The sequence below is a fragment of the Larimichthys crocea genome, chromosome XVIII (assembly GCF_000972845.2).
Source record: "Larimichthys crocea isolate SSNF chromosome XVIII, L_crocea_2.0, whole genome shotgun sequence".
Classification (NCBI taxonomy): Eukaryota; Metazoa; Chordata; class Actinopteri; family Sciaenidae; genus Larimichthys; species Larimichthys crocea.
Window position 1 is genome coordinate 17,364,884 of NC_040028.1, and position 16,700 is coordinate 17,381,583.

The 16,700-nt window shown below is 43.3% G+C and overlaps 1 protein-coding gene across 4 annotated transcripts in view; it reads left to right on the forward strand.

The window, feature by feature from the left end:
- The window catches only part of myo16 (myosin XVI), a 95,893-nt gene extending 82,809 nt beyond the window's left edge, over nt 1-13,084 (forward strand). For 3 of the 4 annotated variants that reach the window (XM_019261183.2, XM_027291004.1, XM_019261182.2), the window contains exons 33-35: nt 1,966-2,118; nt 3,126-3,211; nt 10,433-13,084. In XM_019261183.2, the coding sequence (XP_019116728.2) occupies nt 1,966-2,118; nt 3,126-3,211; nt 10,433-10,603 (410 nt within the window). In that variant the 3' untranslated portion in view covers nt 10,604-13,084. Of the gene's footprint in view, nt 1-1,965; nt 2,119-3,125; nt 3,212-4,704; nt 4,820-10,432 lie in introns of all 4 variants that reach the window. The other variant, XR_003464158.1, reaches the window with a different exon arrangement.
- The last annotated feature ends 3,616 nt before the right edge of the window (nt 13,085-16,700 follow it).

Here is a 16,700-nt window from a genome sequence, read left to right on the forward strand (position 1 = left end):
GTAAGTAATAATAACCCCCTGTTTCTGTGTGTGGGTCCCTCTGTGGTAGGGACGTGTGATGCACCAACACCCAACAGCCCTCCTCATAAATCCCACCTCTCTAGCCTACATCTAGAAACCCCTTACATTGATTCAGGTGTTGTAGCCAGCCACCCTCTTTGGCCCACTTGAGGCAGTCCATTTGTTACAGTCTCCAGTACTGTGCCCTTTGGCTGCTGCAGCTGCCTTCTAACGTGTTACCTAATGAGCTAGTTGGTGCAGCCCACTTAGCATCACACTGCACTGTAAGCATCATCTAGCCCGTGCTGGTGTGTGGCTCGGTGGACTGCATGCAGAGCACATACAGGCTCTGTGACACTGACGCAAAGGTTGACCTTTGCAAAACGAGGCCAAACATATTTGTCACACGCGGTGAGTGAAAAGGGAGGCTCCTCGGGTCAGAGGTTTCAAAGCCACGACGAGATTACCTCCGTGCTGTTTTTATGAAAGTGAATTTCCCGTCTACGTACACTGCAGCTCGAGAAAGCAGAAGCCGCCTTGTCCCACTGTGTGTTTATCCGAGTCTCTTTTTCCTCCAAGTGTATTTGTTGTGGCTGGATTAATAATACATGAGCAGTAGAATGATGAGGATGGGTATCAAATATTCAACAGCTTACTCATGTTCTTCTGAAGGCGGTGTGACTGCCCAGCAGCAGCACACGGGACAACCCGAACGGTTAGAAAAATGACAATCAAGTGAAAGTTTTAACGTTTGGTGGGTCGTCTTGCATGAGGCTCATATTTCAGAGACACAACTGTGTCATACTTTCACAACGGTAACAAGTTCAAGGGTTGGGAAGCGGAGCTCCTTATAAGAGAAGGTATGACAGCGAGCGCCCAGGCTGACGCTTGTGCCTCATGTGACGTCTTGTGCTTGACTCTTCGTCAGCAGCTGGACAGACGCAGGATAAGCGCTGGCGTCATGGAAACAGTGTATGTGACGGGGCGGGGGGGAACCTGGCACTGGGGTTCACAACCTTGCTGTTATTTTGAGTAGGCGAAGCAAGGCGGTACGCGGAGATCAGAGCGCAGAGGGATGCCAATGGGCTTAACAGGATGGCCTACTTCCGTTCCCTCTCGGCTGTTAAATGAGCGAGTGTGATACCTGACGCTGTGGGAGTGGCCAGGGGTTACAGCTGCTATCTCAGACATCTCTGTGAAGAGCAGCTGCCTCTCCCTCCGCCTCCTCCTCTTCGTCATCCTCAGGGAACTAGAAAACCACAGGAATGCCAGGGGAAGAGAGCAGGTGGTCTTGGCAAGCTTCAGAAAATCACTGTCATAAGACACCTCGTGCCTTAACAGCAACACACAAATTTCCTAAAACCGGATAAAAGTCCAGTTCTCCCTCATTACAGCGTTCATTGTACAAATCCAAATATTCAGTGTGACTCATCTCATCACAAGTATGCAGCCCTGAAATGCACTCTCCCTCCCTCTACCTGGCCTTTTGTCCCTCGGAAACACACACCCACCCCACGGGACCTATAGTAGAGTTCGCTAAATTTATATTTAGTCATCTTGTGACCATTCGGGGGGGTGGTGGGAGGGAGGGGAGGCACAAGGCACGCATTCCCAGCGTGGGATGGCAGCTGACGGATTCCCATTCACACTCCCATACACATATGTGCCCGCAGTCACTCCATTCGCCTCATTCAGTGTGTGTGTGTGTGAGAGCATGTGAGCCCCAAGGAACTGCAGCACAGGCTGAGGCAGGTCATGTGGAGTCACCTTCCCAGCAGACAGACCGGATGGAGACAGTTTATTCAACTTCATAAGAATTAAAACAATTTATTACCAATTAAAACCTCAGACATCACTTTTTTTCTGTACCCTACAAATATTATGATGATTATACATATTATACATATAAATGAAAATGCCCTGATGTGTAGTGTGTTTTTTAACATGTACAAATATTCTTCCCAGGATTCAATTCTAATATCAATCTGCCAGGGAGGGATGAATGCGGCTCTGCCCCCACGTCACCGTCTCTGCAGCTTCAGGACAAGAACGCCAACAACCACTCTCCTCACTCCTCGAGCCCCGCCCCCGTCGAGAACGGCAACCAGATCTCCAACGGTGACAATCACATTATTTTCCATATAGGTGTCTCTGTGCATTGTCCAACACAGAGGGTGAAGCGGATAATACACACAAGAGCAAGAGCAAGAACATACAGCTGCTAACAGAAGTCCAGGCTGAATAGATTGTGAAAAAATCTGTACTAAGTTGTCACGTCGGTGTGTAGTTGTGCAGCTAGATGAACAAAGCATAGAACTAAATTATGGATGTCAGACTACTTAGACTTCACAGTTTGCCTGAAAGAAGATAAAAAGTTAATGTCATGTTACAGAGGCTAACACCGCTGACTCAACCTGTGGAATGAAGAAAGTAATCTGCCAGGCCAGACTAAGCTGCTCATATTACCCTTTTACTCATGTCACAACAAAGTCACATAATCACTTAATAGATTGCAGTTCACTTATACGCCGCTGTCTTGAATATGGACAGCTGTGCATGTGCATTTGTTACTATTAAGAGTAAAAACTAGGAAAATATGCAGCTGCTCCTGCTCCAGGCCTGAAAACATCCTCCTGGTGGTCTAAAGCACCCAGCACAGACAGTACAGCTAACTGGCTATCAGCAGATTATTGTTTATCTGGCAAAAGTTGAGGCGGAGCAGTCGGAGGACATCAGAGGGGAAACCAGGAAACATTGTCTCCATAAAATATGATCCAGTTTCACTGAAATCAGTGAAATCGTTGGTGGTGTGTGACTTACGACCACACACAGAAGTTACACAGTGCATGAGTGGGAATGACGGAGACATGAGGCACCTAATTATGTCAGTGTATGATTCTGAAGCTGTTATTTTAAGGTGGAAAGGTTACATAATGTTGCTTTTAATCCATCAGAGAGGTTGACAGCCTCAGGGTCTTTATGCATGATGACAAAAGCTTTTTCAACCCTTCTGCCAATCGCTTGCATTTGAAGAGTGAAGCGTCCTTCTGTCTGTCTGCGTGTGGGTGGACTTCCAGTCACGTGTTTGTATTCTTTGTAACGCGCTTTTCATTCTGTGCGTTCAGGGTCGCTGGAGGATGAGAGTCACAGCAAGTCAAACTCCTCCAGCTCCAGCTCTCTGCACAGACACATGGACAGCCACCATACTCAGGTAAACACACACACGACAGCTGCACACGTGACGTGAGTTACTGTAAAATGCTTCACACTGATGGCAACAGGTGGCATTATTTTATGTCGTAACCTTCCTTTCCAACACTTTGTGAAATACTCAGACCTCTGCACGCACACACACACACCAACCCACCTACAGCCACACCAACACACGCACAGTGACTACACAACTGTATCAGGCATCTGTTTTGTTTTGGGTTTGTTGACATTTTGAGTAGACAGGAAAGTGGCCTCCTTTGAACAACACGTATCACTCATGACATGCGAGCTTTCCCTTGCTCTGTAGACAGGTGTACGGTTACAGGATTAAATGTCTTGCACGCTTGCACACGAGCCCACGCACACATGCTGCCATGCAGGAATGTACACAAACACACACACACACACAGTCTCTGATATATGCAATTGATAAAACTCCGATCACAAAGCGGAAACCATCTGTGAATGGAAGAAGCTTTTGAAAACTGAGATACGCCGCAAACTGATAAACACGTGTATTTTAGAAAGCCTTAATTATTTAAAGCCGTCACATGACCAATGCAGCCTGCAAGACCTCCGCAAGGACAGCCAGTCACAAGCTCGGATGATGATTATCCTGTGCCTGAGCAGCTCGCATCTCTGAAGCACGAGATTCATTTGTGAATCTCTATAGAAGTGGCAATTCACTTAGAATGTATTCAATTTTAATGATGCCTTTCATTTGTTTTGACTTTTTCTTCACACTTACACATCAAAACTAGTTTTTCATCTTTGATAGAGAGACAGAGGGACAGAGAGAGAGAGACAGAGAGGGAGAGAGACAGAGAGAGAGAGGCCTGTTATTCTTTGCTCAGGAGTGTTTTTCCGTGTCCAACCCAAGTATGAAATTCGATGGATGAGAATTCATCACGAAGAGCTGAGCTACAGGTAAAAATCATTATTTTAGGACGTTGTCAGATTAAAAAATAAACGAAACTTCTGTGCCTCTGCATCATGTATTCCAGGATGCAGCAGTTTCGTCCTGGTCCACACACTCTCTCCACACTAAGACAGCTTCACCTGATGGAAACTGATTTAGGTTCATCGCAGGCTGCATCAGTCAGTGATTGAGTGTCACTGTCAGCAAGAAGAAGGAGCAAAGCACGTAGTGTCCCACTTTCAGGCGCAAACCAAGGACAGGCCATTCCTAAGACACTGCCAGTGAAGAGGCACACCGTGTTCCCACTTCACAATCCTCAGGTTGACTAAATGTTAGGGGGGCTCAACTCACCTTATGCACCTTTATGAAGTTTTTCAGTGTGTGTGAGCTAAAGTACTGACGTGCCAGCACCCCCTGCTTAAGGCCGTCTCGTTACAGCCTTTAAAGAAGTCTGAAGCACATTCCTGCTGCTGCTCTCTTGTACCTAAATGACTCTTTCTCTCTCTCTCTCTGTCTCTGCTTGATTCTAATGAGCTTTGCCGGTAACTCTAACTCCCTCCTTTATCTCCTAGAGGGGTCATCTCAACTTTTCTCCGTTCGGTGCGGGGGCCGCCCTCTAAAACAGGGGGGGGGGGGGGGCAGTGGGGGGGGGGCTCACTGGAAGCCCTGTTCACATGTAGGGATGTGGTGAGTGTATGTCATTCCTTGCTGCTCTCCACCCTTAATAGCAGTGTTTTTCATAGAGCCAGTGTGGGATCATCGTAGCAGTAATGATCCTCTTTTTGTAAAAAGAAAAAGCCTCAGAAGTTTTGTCTAAGTTGGAAGTAAAACTCCACCCAGAGTCTGTTTTTAGACTTGAAAGGTGGCTTTCAAGAATTTTTAGTTTGCCCCTTCATGGAGAACAGAGGCTGTGGTCATCTTGAATTCATTGCAGCTACAATGGACTCCATTGATAGTCAGTGTTTTTGGCAGAAAAAATCCAAATGTTTTGCTAAAAAAATAAAAATAAAGATTTGAATCTTCTGAAAATCTTGAAAACCACTGCTTTCTCATAGCATAATGTAGCTCGACCTGCTCCCATTGTCTACTGTCTACGTCTTTTTTTTTTAAATCCCTAATCGCTGAAAGGAAACTGCAGCTCTCGACTCTCTGCATCTGTACACCTGCACACATTAATGCCGTCAAAACTAACTATACTGCTAATCATAAGATGAGAATGAAGTTATCATGCCTTCTTCATTTGAGGCTATTAGCAGTGAGATAATGTGTAATGTGAAAATCTGTGCGGTCGGTTTCTTTGGGTAATTAAGTGTTAGAACTCTCATTTAGTGACACTAACAGCGATAACTGTCCAACATAATTGAATAAGATGAATATCTTTCTGTGGATTTGAATAGATTTCTCCAGTTTGATTTATTTTTTATAAAATATTTCCAGTTCAATCACAGTTTCAAGGTTACAAGAAATACGTTTTTTACATTTAAAATGACCTCTGGTCATGGAGAATACAGTCTGTTTTCTCTGTGGTGCATTCCCAAACACGAGACATGATCACCGTTAAAAGCATCTTGTGGTGGACAGTCTGTTTCCTTTGACGCTGTCCTTGGATTAGCATATGCTAATCCGTATGCAAATGAGCAACACTAACACACATATATTTTACTGCTAACGGACGCTCAAACCTCAAGTCAGTCGGTTTCACAAAGGAGAGCTGCAGTTTTTATTCTTTGCTTATTCATCTGCTGGAATTTCATTTCTGTGCTGAATCCACCGCACGGCCGACTTTTTAAACATGCCTAAAGTCTTTTTCCAGATTCTTTGTTGTCGCTGGTGTTACATCTAAGACTTGTGCATCCACAGGAGTCACTCCAGATCTTCATCCTCATAAATGACGTGTTTGATATTATCCCTTAAGAATTGTTCAGTTAAAGTGTGGCTACTCATTCTTACATGGATACATGGGGAAAAGGAGATTCTTATATCTTGGCTCTTTTCTAATCTGGTGTGTTGTCTGGATCAAGTTCATTCAAGAGAACTCTGCGACCCAAAATGCCTTTCAATTATCTGCATTCCAGGCTGAGTTTGTGTAGGATTATCAGATCTAATGGGATAAATGAAAGGGAAGGGTTGAAGGAAGAAGAGGGGGGCGGACAACTCAGTTAGGAATGAATGAACCAGCTTGTTTTGGTTCCTATAGTTAGTCAACAGCAGTCTAGAATAATTATGTAAAGAATAGACTGTCTGTTTTGCCAGCTAAATAATTGGATGGCACAGAGATTAATATTCTTTTAGACAAAGTACCGGGGGAAGTAATGACATTTAAAGTGGGAGGAGTGACTGTGCCACATGCGTGCTATTCACTATAACGACACGTTAACAATGAGAAGGACAGACAGAGACAGAGGCCTCGGTGTGTCTGCATGGATCCCCTGTTTGCCAGTGTTCAAGCGTATGTGTGAGCTGAGGTATCATGCTAGTTTCTCAGAAATCCCCATGTCTCCGAACCTTACGAGTGAAATTTCCAGGAAAGAGCTCATCATTGACCTCCCCTTCAACTCAGTCCCTCTTTTTTTTTTCCACCCGCTGTGCTCTCCGCTCCCATCTGCCAGTCTGGGTTAAAAGGTTCTACAAATAGATACAACTTAGCGACCTTTGGGAAAGATTTCGAACAGTTAGTCATGTTTTTCCTCCTGTCAGTGTTGTGCAAATGGTGTAGCTGTTGCAGCACATAGTTTATTAAAGACTTCAGTGTATTGTCATTTTTTAATACTCTGTGCCGAAGGTGTGTGATGAACACAGAGTGCTGAATGTGATCAATCAGAAAACATACGGCCTTGCCAACCTGGTGTGTGTGTGTCTGTGTGTGTGTGTGTGTGTGTGTGTGTGTGTGTGTGTGTGTGTGTGTGTGTGTGTTATTTTAAGCTCAGAGGTTATTATCACACTCTGTGGCCTCAGGACAACAGGTCTGTGAGAGGTTGGGATGACCAATAGTCATCATACATTACCATAATATTACCATAACATTAACAAGCCATTGACATGTTGGTTTGGATGTTGCCTCCCTCCCCCCATGTCCTTGTGAAGGAATATACAAGTAAGCGGGTGTTTAGACAGAAAACAGCTACGTGTTAAAATAATGCAAACGGCTGTGGTGTTCTGTTTCAGTTAGCAGTGAGACAAATAAATAAAACCCAGGAAGGGCAGTCTGAGTAACAGAATCATGAATTTTTATTCTTATCAGGCAATAAAACACTGCAAATAATCTACCAGGAATGCGCTGTTACACGTGTTTCATTGGCCAGAGCAACACCTTGCAGAATTTTTTGCCAGATGACCTTGCATTGTTTCTTTCCTTGAGGCCTCCACACCGAATATCCCCACACTGTCAACAGACTGGTCCCTTTCAAATTAATGAGGGGGCTTCCTCCTGTTCTCTCACGGCACATGACATAATTCTGCCAACTCAACACAAACTGTGATGGACTAAAAACTACAGAACCACTGAAACACACACCATTTCTAAACTGTAAAGTATAAAGTAGTACATAGACTACGACATTCCTTCTGTTATGATAATTAAATCAACTCTCTTTAACGATCATAATTTATGGCGTTGTTGGACGTTAATACAGGTGGAGCCTGTAGAAAATGTTTTTTAAAGGCTCGACTAACATGGACTGAAGCAGAATATTTCGTTACTAAAAATGCTGTGAAAAATCTTTTTCTCAGCAGATGTCTTAGTCAGAACAAGACAGAGCTTGAAGGCAGATTAGTGTGTATATGTGTGATATTTATTCAGTTTGGGGAAACTCCACAATCTCCAGAAAGTTCTAACGTTAGTTGACTACAACTAGAAATGGTCTCAGACTCTGACTACTTGCTGGAGTAGTAAACTTGTTCCCTTACATGTAAGAGTCTACTGCTGTGACAGATTGTTTTCTAGTTATTACTTATACCCTGTGTGTCTCCATGGAAACAGAGATGATATGAGCAAAACAGTCTCTATTTTGAGAGCAAATCACACACTTTTTGATTGCATTTGAGGTGGTAATTGTTGTATAATCACATTATTACATTCAAAGCTAAGCTTTATCTCATTATTGCCACTTAAATGATGCAGTCAGAACTGAGGCGTGTTCAAGTAATGACAGTAAAGCATACCCTCTCATGTAATATTGCTTAAGCAAGACATATGTAAGATATTCCACATACTTGAGATAAGAGAGAGTTTTAAGCGCAAGGTAAATTTGACATTACCTTCTTGCCACTGATGAAAGATGATAGTTAAAATGATTTATACTTTTAGGCATCGAGGCCAAAAACTATGAATCTCTCAAAATATTTGGCCCTCAGAGTTACTGGACTGTCAAAACATACCTGATGCTCATTTGCATCGAGTTTTGTGTTTGTGTGTGTCCGTGCGTGCGTGCGTGTGTGTGTGTGTGTGTGTGTGTGTGTGTGTGTGCAGTCATGCACTGCAGAAGGACATGGTGTTCCTACTTGTCTACTGTTCCAGTAGCTGGTGTTCCTGGCTGGCGCCAGTGCAGTGAATGGCCTAGCAAGGAGGTGTAAATTATGGATTAGGTCGTTGAGTATTGTGCCTGTGCAGGGAATCATCTGTATGAGTGTTCACTCACAGCTGTGCGCTTCTCCAGATATGCCCATGTGATCCTGGCTATGCAAGTATGCAATGTGCATTTATTGGCGTGTGCATACGTGCGGCTATGCGGTAAGCATCACTAAATGTACTGTATTCCTGGCAGCATGCAGAGAAACCGTTAAATTAGAAGCACCACTGATTCGATTTAGCTCGCAGCTCTACCTCGAGCACAGATTAAAAGCAGAGAGGCAGAAAGTGAAGTTACATCTTAAAGGTGCAACTTTTACTGGCAGAAATGGGATTATAGCAATCATAACTATGCCTTTTATTTGTGTGTATTAGCCTGAAGATGATAATCACTGTTTATGTTACCTTAGAATGAGACTTCAATGTCTAGAGAGGGAGCGGGTCCTCTTCCGTGGAGTCCGCCATTCGTTTCTACAAACCCAGAACAGACAAACAGACTCTACATAGGACCGTTTCTGGACCTTTTTGCAAGTCTCACAGCCGCTGTAGTTTACCCTACACAAGGTGAGCAGCATTCAGTTGGTTGCAATCTGCAACTTAATCACTAGGTGCAATTAAATCCTATACACTGTACCTTTTTTAAAAATCAAGTTTTACTTTTATTAGGAGAACAGTGAAAGAGAAGAAATCCCAAGAAGATTAATAGTGAATCAATAAGCTCAGGGTTGACTGTTGCTATCACAGGGTGTGAAAGCACTGTGACTGCAGAATAACACATTTTTTCTTGAGATGTTTTCATAGGATTTGTTGACCAAATAAAAAATAAGGCACATTTATCCTTTAAATCTCGTCTCAGAGCAGGAGGAAATACTCTTTTTGCACTAACAGCACATCAGCTGCCACCATTATAACCTCCAGTCTCTAATCTGGTGCGGATCATCAAGGCCCAGACCTGCTGCTGCTGGTATTACTGACTGAGAAAGAATTCCTGTCTTATTGATTTACCTGAGTATTGACTGGCAGATGACTGATGAGGTGTTCCATACTGAATGATGTGTGCATGTGTGCACTTTTTTGTATTTGACCCGAGTGTCTGTGAGAAAGAACGAGAGGTGCTGGCTGCAAAAAAAAAAAAGAAAAGGATCCCAGCTGTAATTCGCAAGATCTATATTGAGGTGATGCATGAAGGGTCCGGAGACAGAATATGGAAATGAGTTGTTGTCGATGCTGTCGGTCAGAGAAGGGACACCCTCACCCCCTTCCACCTCACTGCTTCCCATCTGTATCAACAGTCTCATGAGAGGGCTCACTGCCAGCCCCAGATTGATCTCTGTGTTGTTTATGAGAATGATTCATGAGAAAACGTGTCCTACTTTAAGAGGAGAAGCCCAACCCAGTGATCACTGCCTGTTAAGATGATGAATCAGAGAAAACTGTAACTTTTTATTGCTCTGGAGGAGGTAATCACTAATAAAGACACGATCAATCTAGAAGATGATATTCTGAATCTCTTTTGCTTGTTTTTTGGATTCTTCAGTGACAGTGAGATAAAGTTTCAGTTTTTCTTTTCATAAAATCACTGCTTGTCATTCCCTCTTTCCGCCTCCACCGATCATAGCCCGGTCATTTCAGCTTTCTGTCGCCCACTTGTCGATCCATTGAGGACAAAATCATTATTCAGGGTGTGATTTGAATGTAAATGTCTATTCTTTCCTCCTCCATCCCTGCTCCAGCTGTTCCAGCGGTTACGTCTGTCCAACGGGAATGAGAGTACCACCCTCGGGGAGCTCCTGCGATGGCGGCGAGCGCAGTGTGAGGGGCGGGGCGACTGGAAGCACCGTCCACCTCAGTCCCCGCCCTTGCCCCCCACGCTGCTCTGGACCAACAGGAAGGCCTCTCCATGACGAAGGTTGTGTGACGCAGTCACATGTATTGGCTATGAATCTCCTCCCTCTCCTTCTCTTCAGCCACACTCGCACTTCTTTTTTTTTTTTTTTAAATATGTGGACAAAGTAACCTCAATGCCCAGGGGCAAGGTTAAAGCTCCAAGGCCCAAAGCGTGAGCCTCGTCCCTGGACTGAAGGTCGGGCCTCAGCGCCTTTGACCTCAACCGATGTATGACGGTCGAGGTCAAACACTTGTATGAAAGAAGCTCAGCAATGAGTGTTATCTATAGAAAATGGAAAGGAAGGAGTGGAAAGGTTTTATCAACAAAACAGAGTGACGATCACAATAGTATTTATTTTCAGTTCAAACGTATGATGTCAGTCAATGAGAGGCTGAATTAAAGAGCAGACACTAACATTGTTTTCATAGTAGTCAGATATTAAATGGCCCCTTTAGTCCATCTGTATCTTAGCCTATCATGTTGTTGCTGCACACAAAGGAGCTCCACCCCAAAACATGGTGCTGATTATACTTGACGTGCTGTCCTGTGATGTTCCCATGAATGATTGTGTGTGCACCCCCCACCCTACGAGTGTCAGACCTCTCTGAAGTTTACAAGTCAACCAACGCCTTCCGGACAAACTCCAGCTTTTAGCATCCGTGTACAGGCTTGGACACGAGACCCTTTTCAGGTACACAGCTCTCACTTTTAGCCCTTCACATTTGGGCTCCAAGTGCTACTGCAGCCCTGGCAACGAGCGACCAGGGGTCAGGGTAACCTCAGTATAATATCCCAAGGTGCACTTCTCTTCCCCATTGTTACTACCAGCCTTTGAGGAACAAAAACCTCCGGCCAAATTGCAAAGTACTGCACTAACCTTTACTGGGGAAAGGGGATCCAACAAAAACCCTGCTTTGTTTGAAGGTAAAATAACTTTATCTGGTATAAAGTTCATGTTGTGAACATGAAACTCTGTGCCAAAGTGACACAACTTTTCAAAGATATGTCTAAACTAGAAAGTATAGTTATAGAAACATGTATACAGTAGTCCTCACATACTCATATGTACAGACTGACATAAACGACCAAATCAAAACTGTGGTTCAGTGCTGAGTCAGTGTTTCTAAATGAATCAAAAGAACATCGAAGGCGGGGAGAAAAACCAACAGTCTACACTTGAAAAGTAGCGACTTAACTCTCATTGTGTCTCATCAACACCTGGGCAGTTGTGCATGTTCAGGGTTGTTCAGGAGACTGTGCAGAGCTCAGGAACTCACGCACAGACGAACTCAAAAACTCTTGTACAGATTCCTCCACCGCAGGTGTGTTTCCTTCATCTCCTTTCCTAACTTAACCCAAACAAACAGACCCCCCCCGCCTTTCCGCCCCAACTTGGTCTTGGACCTTTGTCCCTGCTCACCTTCCCGATGGATCAAACCGGCTCTACGGGTGTCTCCATGATAACCGCTCTGTAAATAGTGACTCGTGTTGTATGTTCTAGCTTTTACTATAGCAGAGAAGCGCACAGATTGAATTGAAAGATGCAGAAAGAGATGAGATAATACTGTCTATCATGGTGAAACTGAGATTTAAGAATGTCTTTGGGTTAGATGCAATGAGTTAAAGAGAAGAGGTTTATTTTAAAATGTGAATATCTTTGTTTGTTTTTTTTCAGAATGATTGTCTATGGCTATGAAATTCTTTATACTCTATTTAATATTTGTTTTTTCCCCCTCCTCTTGACCCTGTTGTTCTGTTCCTATGACGCAAGGCAGATGTTTTCATTGTATATGGATGTTTTATTGCACAATATTTATGTGGTGTCGTGTTGACTTCTGTAATGGGCTGGGTGTGTCTCGACAAGTTGTTTGATCTTTGAAGATAGGTCCAAATTGTCAGAGAGCCGCAAAGTATCAATAGCTCTAATTGATTTCTCATTCCCACTGATCACCCACAATGTGTCTGATTGATTCGGCCTTTACGAATTAGCAGCACCATCACAGGATCGATCTCCCGGTTGCTGTCGGTGCACGGGGGGTGCACGGACGTCCAAGAGGAATTAGTGGAGGCTGCTCATATTCACAACAGAGATGGCAAATCAGCTGAGCTGCATTTTTTTATTTTTTTTTTTGTTTCGACTGACTGGCTGAATGTATAAATGCTCAATTTTCTTTCACTGCCTGTGCACATCAATGAAACGCTGTGTATGTTATTACTGGAACAGGCGCCTGTATCTACTGCTTAATGTGTTATTGTCTTCAGAAGTTATGTATGCAGTCCACTCTGCTTTAAAAAAACAAAACAAGAAAAAAGTTCGTATCGATGCAGAATTTCTGATAAGGTATTGATTTGCTCCATGATTCATACCTGCTGTGATCGAGGTTGCATGAGTAGCGCTGCATTGCAGCAACTATGTTAAACATTTTCCTCACAGTATGACTCAGCTCATTCACTCGAGAATTTAAATCCATCTGTGATCAAACTAAATAATAAAAAAGTCAACCTTGCCAATGCGAAAGAGAACTTCGAGCCTCTGTGCTGGTCCGTCATGAGGGCCAGGGTTGTGGTTAGTCCTGTGCGTTACAGATTTGTGTATTATATGTTTACTGAAATTATGAAATGAGGAGTTTTTTTTAATTGTCTTTTTAAGCATATCAGTGCTTTTTAACTTGCATGACCACATGTCGGGCCCCGGCCCCTCTATAACGTGCTCATGCTGAAAAGATGGCTGTCTAATGTGAAGAACTGCTTCCCACTGCACTGTGAATCACTGCACTGCCCCTCCTAGTCTCTCATCTAAACACTCGCCATCCATTCACATCCACCCTTTACACACACATCAGCTCTGTCACATACAATCCCTGATGATCTAGCTCAGTCTGTCGTAAGCGTTACCAAGCTCTGGCAGCCAGATTACTGCCAGTCACCGTTGTTAGTCAGGAAATCTTAATATCCTCTGCGCTGAGATCAGCTCTCTGGTGCTACAGCCAGTGCAGAATGGCCATTTTATTGTCCATAAGACATTGTCCATGTATAGTTGTCCAGAGAGACACACAATATTTTAGCACCTGAACAGGAGTATTTCACTGCCTTTCATAGTGTTTTGTTTTTTTGTTTTTTATTGTAGTCTTTCTTTTGTACATGACATACAGTATATTTTAACCTGCATACGTACGTGTTTGTGGAAAGAAAAAAAGATTGTATGTGAAATTTCATAATTATTATCTTCCCAATGTTTTATAAGTACTGTACCTGTACAGCAATAAAGCACAATTGTGTCAATGCCAGTCTTTGCGTGTGTGTGTGTGCATGTCAACCCCAGGACTCCGATGTCAGATGATAAAAGTGTGGGTCTGTATCCTTTGTGTAGTGGTGGAGTTATCACATCCTTTCATTATGCAGTATGGCTCCTTATAAATTATATATTATTATACGTTATATTAAAGTGTCTGGCCGAGGTGACATAGCTGTAGGGGAGTTTACTCAATAGCGATGCATCAAGTTATTAAAATATAATTTTAACTTAATGTTTAAACTTAAAGGTGAAGCCAGTTTTACACATCACAGATAAAGCCTTCTGTGGCTTCAGTGGGAAAAGCTCAAAACTGGCAGATTACCTCAAGTTTTAATCTTTTTATGACAGCGTGAAAGGCAGATGAACATGTTGGAACACAGGTACATGTACATGTAAGTGTCTAGTGGTAACTAACTATGACGGATGGTTCTGTTTTTATTAGTTCAGGTTTTGGTTTATTGGCTTTCTGTCTCCGTGCCAATACAACAGAAGTTTTTATTTGTTTGTGAAGCTCAATATAATGTCAATTTAAAGTGACGTATCCCAGAGTGGGAGCCTGCGCCTGCAGGTATTTACTAATCCGAGGCGGTTTCTGCAGAATCAGTTCACGACAAGCACAAGCACAAGTCATGTCAGCTAGAACAATTGAACAGTTCTTCCCACATTAATAACCTGCCACGGCAACTTAAGAGGAATGTTTCCCTCAAGCAGCGGCCACTGTAAGGCATCACGTCACATCAGACTGTGGGAGGCGGCGTTTGAAGTTTATGTGTCAGCGCGTGTTACAGTAAACAGCCTCTACCCGAGCATGCTGACTCACACACACACCCAGGTGTGAACAGAATTAGAGAAAAAAGCACACTTAGTCCGTTTGAAGCTCATTGACATTAACAAGATTGATGAGCATTATATTGGGATACTAAAATCAACACGACATGCAGGCGCCAGAATGATTTTTTCTCACCATATAAACATGAAGTGAACAACACATAATACTGTACAACTAATAACTTTATTCCAGAAGATACCTGTACATATAATATTTGGCTGATCTGACTGCAATAAAAGAACTGGGTGGCTAAACCTCCATGGCGGTGAAGTGAAGCCTACGCAGAAGTGCCAAAAACTGCAGTTCCTCAAACGTCCACTTGAGGCTGGCTCCAGAAGTGAGTCAGTCTCCATAAGTCCCCATGTTCAAATGTCCAACACTCACAGCAGAAATAAACATGTTTACAGCCTGGTACATAAAACAGTTTTGGTCTCTGTAGCTAATTTCCCCGTTCATGACAACTGTACTGAGGGTGAATTTATATACAACTCATCTGTTCACATTATCTTAAGGCTTAAAGTTATGCAGCGTGGCCACTTTGGATGACAGATGGATGTTGTTACAGATGGTTTGTTTGAGCTCCCAGGCGTCATTCAAGCCTAAATCTAAAATTACAAATAGCCTGTTTTTACTCAATAGATACTTCAACTTACTGGCTATAAACCGGCATATTAACACGTAAATGTTTATTTATATGCACTGTCCCTTTTAAATAAATAGATAAATAAAATATAAATGCCAGCGCACCAAATTTTCTACATTTTCTGGCAGCCACCGACACATTAATGTGTTGCTTGCAGACTAGAAGGAAAATTATGGTTTGCGAGTTAGTTTATATCTTTGCCATTTATTGCCTTAGCTTTACTTTCTGATTTATGTTATTTTATTTAGTGCATGTGACTGTCAGAAAGCTACTGACTTTGCACAGCTCAAGTTGACACTTGGCAAATGTATGTGGATATTTATGGAGGATATATTTATCTCTCAGCTCGAAGGATACATATTGCATCCGGCTTCAGTTGTATGTCTGGTCGTTGTAAGCCAGGACCCGCTTCTGGAATTCTGATCAGTCAGTGATTCAAGGGTTCCCTCCGCTTATTTGCTCCACACTGATCAGTGGAAGTCGTTATTGGATGGCAGCAGATGTGCATCAGCCCTGAAAGTATTTTGCAGTGGTCATTTCAGTGAGAGTGGACAACCAGCGAGTGGGGTCGCACTATCTGGTTAGCCCGTTCATGGTAGACGTAGACGATCAAGAATTGCTGTAGTGCAATCATGGAACTTGGGTATTGAGGTTGTTGTGTCGGCGTCCATTTGAACCCTTGGGAGAGGCAGAATCGAGGCGGTTGAGTGCAAAGACAGCAATTCTGCTCACTATCACGTGAGCGAGCGGGTGGGTGAACTCCAGATGCTGTAGGAACAGATTGCGTTATGACATGTGCGCCCTCCGCCGCTGTGTCATCTCAATGTTCACAGGTGACTTTGTTGGCACAATAACTCGACCTGTAGATATGCAGGATGGTGCTGAAGCACTGTTACCTGGCCGTCGTCCAGAATTCAGAGAACAGTAGTTGCATTTGTAACTCTTGTTTCCTTTTCTCGGATGGCAGGCTGCAGAGGTGGGGGTTGTTAGTCTAATGTGTTTGCACCTGCGAGGCCTCCCCCAGGTCTATTTAAGCCGGTGCTGTTAGCAGGTTCTCGACACAGCTGAACATCCTCCAGTTTGCTTTAATTTCCACCATCCATACACGACTGATGCGGCTGCCTACCGCATCCTGTGTTTAAATTTCTTTCGTGAAATATTGTTTTTTTAGACAAATATCCAATTATTGACATTGGAAGTTAATTAGTTTTATTTTTCTGATGTGTTTTTATGCATGCATGCACACTGTGCAGGTGTAGCAAGGTGACATATCAACATACAGAACATATAGTGTGTGTAGAGTTTTTCACAATTTAGGTATTCTGCACAAAATATGCAATACAGCC